The sequence below is a fragment of the Macrobrachium nipponense genome, chromosome 6 (assembly GCF_015104395.2).
Source record: "Macrobrachium nipponense isolate FS-2020 chromosome 6, ASM1510439v2, whole genome shotgun sequence".
Taxonomy (NCBI): domain Eukaryota; kingdom Metazoa; phylum Arthropoda; class Malacostraca; order Decapoda; family Palaemonidae; genus Macrobrachium; species Macrobrachium nipponense.
The window spans coordinates 107,397,029-107,399,528 of NC_061108.1; the positions used below are offsets into that span (position 1 = coordinate 107,397,029).

Sequence of the window (2,500 nt, forward strand, 5' to 3'; positions counted from 1 at the left end):
CATACCCCTCAAGAATGCAGGCTGTGGTTCAGGCAGATGGAGGCCACACAAAATATTAAATACTCAGAGAGAAACTTAAATAAATACCTGTTCTGAATTACTTTTGTTTGTGTCCATATCAATTTTAGTTTATGTTGTAGAGGGGGGGCGGTGCTTTAATTTCGAAACACTCTGTACATAAAATCTATCTTTCCTTATAACACATATGAAGATAAACATACTTGCATGAAATTCTCTCTCTCTCTCTCTCTCTCTCTCTCTCTCTCTCTCTCTCTCTCTCAAAATATATATGCATGTGCATGCAGATATACCTATACATTAAATCCATTTTCCTTCCTATAACACATATGAAGGCAAACACACTTGCATGAAATTCTCTCTCTCTCTCTCTCTCTCTCTCTCTCTCTCTCTCTCTCTCTCTCTCTCTCTCTCTCTCTCTCTCCAATGGATACCAAAACACTCATAACAAAACAAAAAGTATACATGCACAATCCTGAGCATTCATAACACATTACAGTTATAATACACTGTTAGATTATCTTTCTTACCTGAGCAAAGCGTTTTGCTGTGTTGCAAGGTTGAGTTGCAACACCAAGGCCATAGTGCTCACAACACAAAGCAACAGAAGGAGCTTGGCCAACACAGATGGGTTCCCGCTTTCCTGAGGAGAGACATCAAATAAAAGGTGAATTTTGTTGGAAGGTATAAACGTGCAGATACAGAATTTACTTGACGTTATATTGTCTTTATCATCAATACTGTGTTATTATTATTATTATTATTATTATTAATTATTATTATTATTATTATTATTTTTGTTGTTGTTGTTGTTGTTGTTGTTGTTGTTATTCGGGAAAAACTCTCTATCGCGAGAGTATATATAATGTTACAAGAGGTCCACAATAAAAAAAAAATTTGCGAATTCGTGTATAATTTAAAATCCCTTTACAAGCTTTCGAAACCTTCCCTGGATTCATCTTCAGTCAAAAAAAAATGAATCCAGGGAAGGGTTTGAAAGCTTTGTAAATGCTTTTTAAATTATACACGAATTCGCACCATTTTTTATTATTGTGGACCTCTAAGGAACATTATTATTATTATTATTATTATTATTATTATTATTATTATTATTATTATTATTATTATTATTATTATTATTATTATTTTTTTTTTTTTTTTTTTTTTTTTTTTTTTTTTTTTTTTTTTTTTTTTTATTATTTTTTTTTTTTTTTTTTTTTTTTTTTTTTTTTTTTTTTTTTATCACAGTCCTCCAATTCGACTGGGTGGTATTTATAGTGTGGGGTTCCGGGTTGCATCCTGCCTCCTTAGGAGTCCATCACTTTTCTTACTATGTGTGCCGTTTCTAGATCACACTCTTCTGCATGAGTCCTGGAGCTACTTCAGCCTCTAGTTTTTACTAGATTCCTTTTCAGGGATCTTGGGATCGTGCCTATTGCTCCTATGATTATGGGTACGATTTCCACTGGCATATCCCATATCCTTCTTATTTCTATTTTCAGATCTTGATACTTTTACTTTTCCATTTTTTCCCTCTCTTTCTCTTCAACTCTGGTGTCCCATGGTATTGCGACATCAATGAGTGATACTTTCTTCTTGACTTTATCACTCAACGTCACGTCTGGTCTGTTTGCACGTATCACCCTATCCGTTCTGATACCATAGTCCCAGAGGATCTTTGCCTGATCGTTTTCTATCACTCCTTCAGGTTGGTGCTCGTACCACTTATTACTGCAAGGTAGCTGATGTTTCTTGCACAGGCTACAGTGTAGGGCTTTTGCCACTGAATCATGCCTCTTTTTGTACTGGTTCTGTGCAAGTGCCGGGCATTCACTTGTTATGTGGTTTATGGTTTCATTTTTCGTATTGCACTTCCTACATATGGGAGAGATGTTATTTCCGTCTATCGTACTTTGAACATATCTGGTTCTTAGGGCCTGATCTTGTGCCGCTGTTATCATTCCTTCAGTTTCCTTCTTTAGCTCTCCCCTCTGTAGCCATTGCCAATTGTCATCGCTGGCTAGTTCTTTAGTCTGTCTCATGTATTGTCCTTGCATTGGTTTGTTGTGCCAGTCCTCTGTTCTTTCTGTCTTTCTTCTGTCTCTGTATATTTCTGGGTCTTCGTCTACTTTTATTAGTCCTTCTTCCCATGCACTCTTTAGCCACTCGTGTTTACTGATTTTCAGATATTGCCCCAGTGCTCTGTTTTCGATGTTGACGCAGTCCTCTATACTTAGTAGTCCTCTCCCTCCTTCCTTTCGTGTTATGTATAGTCTGTCCGTAATTGCTCTTGGGTGTAGTGCTTTGTGTATTGTCATATGTTTCCTGGTTTTCTGATCTATGCTGCGGAGTTCTGCCTTCGTCCATTCCACTATTCCTGCGCTGTATCTGATTACTGGCACTGCCCATGTGTTTTATGGCTTTTATCATATTTCCGGCGTTGAGTTTTGACTTGAGTATCGCCTTGAGTCTCTGCATATAT

General features: G+C 36.8%; 1 protein-coding gene across 5 annotated transcripts in view; it reads right to left on the reverse strand.

The window, feature by feature from the left end:
• The window catches only part of LOC135216839 (galactosylceramide sulfotransferase-like), a 29,493-nt gene that overhangs the window by 12,660 nt on the left and 14,333 nt on the right, over window positions 1–2,500 (reverse strand). For all 5 annotated transcript variants that reach the window (XM_064252343.1, XM_064252344.1, XM_064252347.1 and 2 more), the window contains exon 3: window positions 549–661. In XM_064252343.1, coding sequence (XP_064108413.1) covers window positions 549–661 — 113 coding nt within the window. The remainder of the gene's footprint in view (window positions 1–548; window positions 662–2,500) is intronic.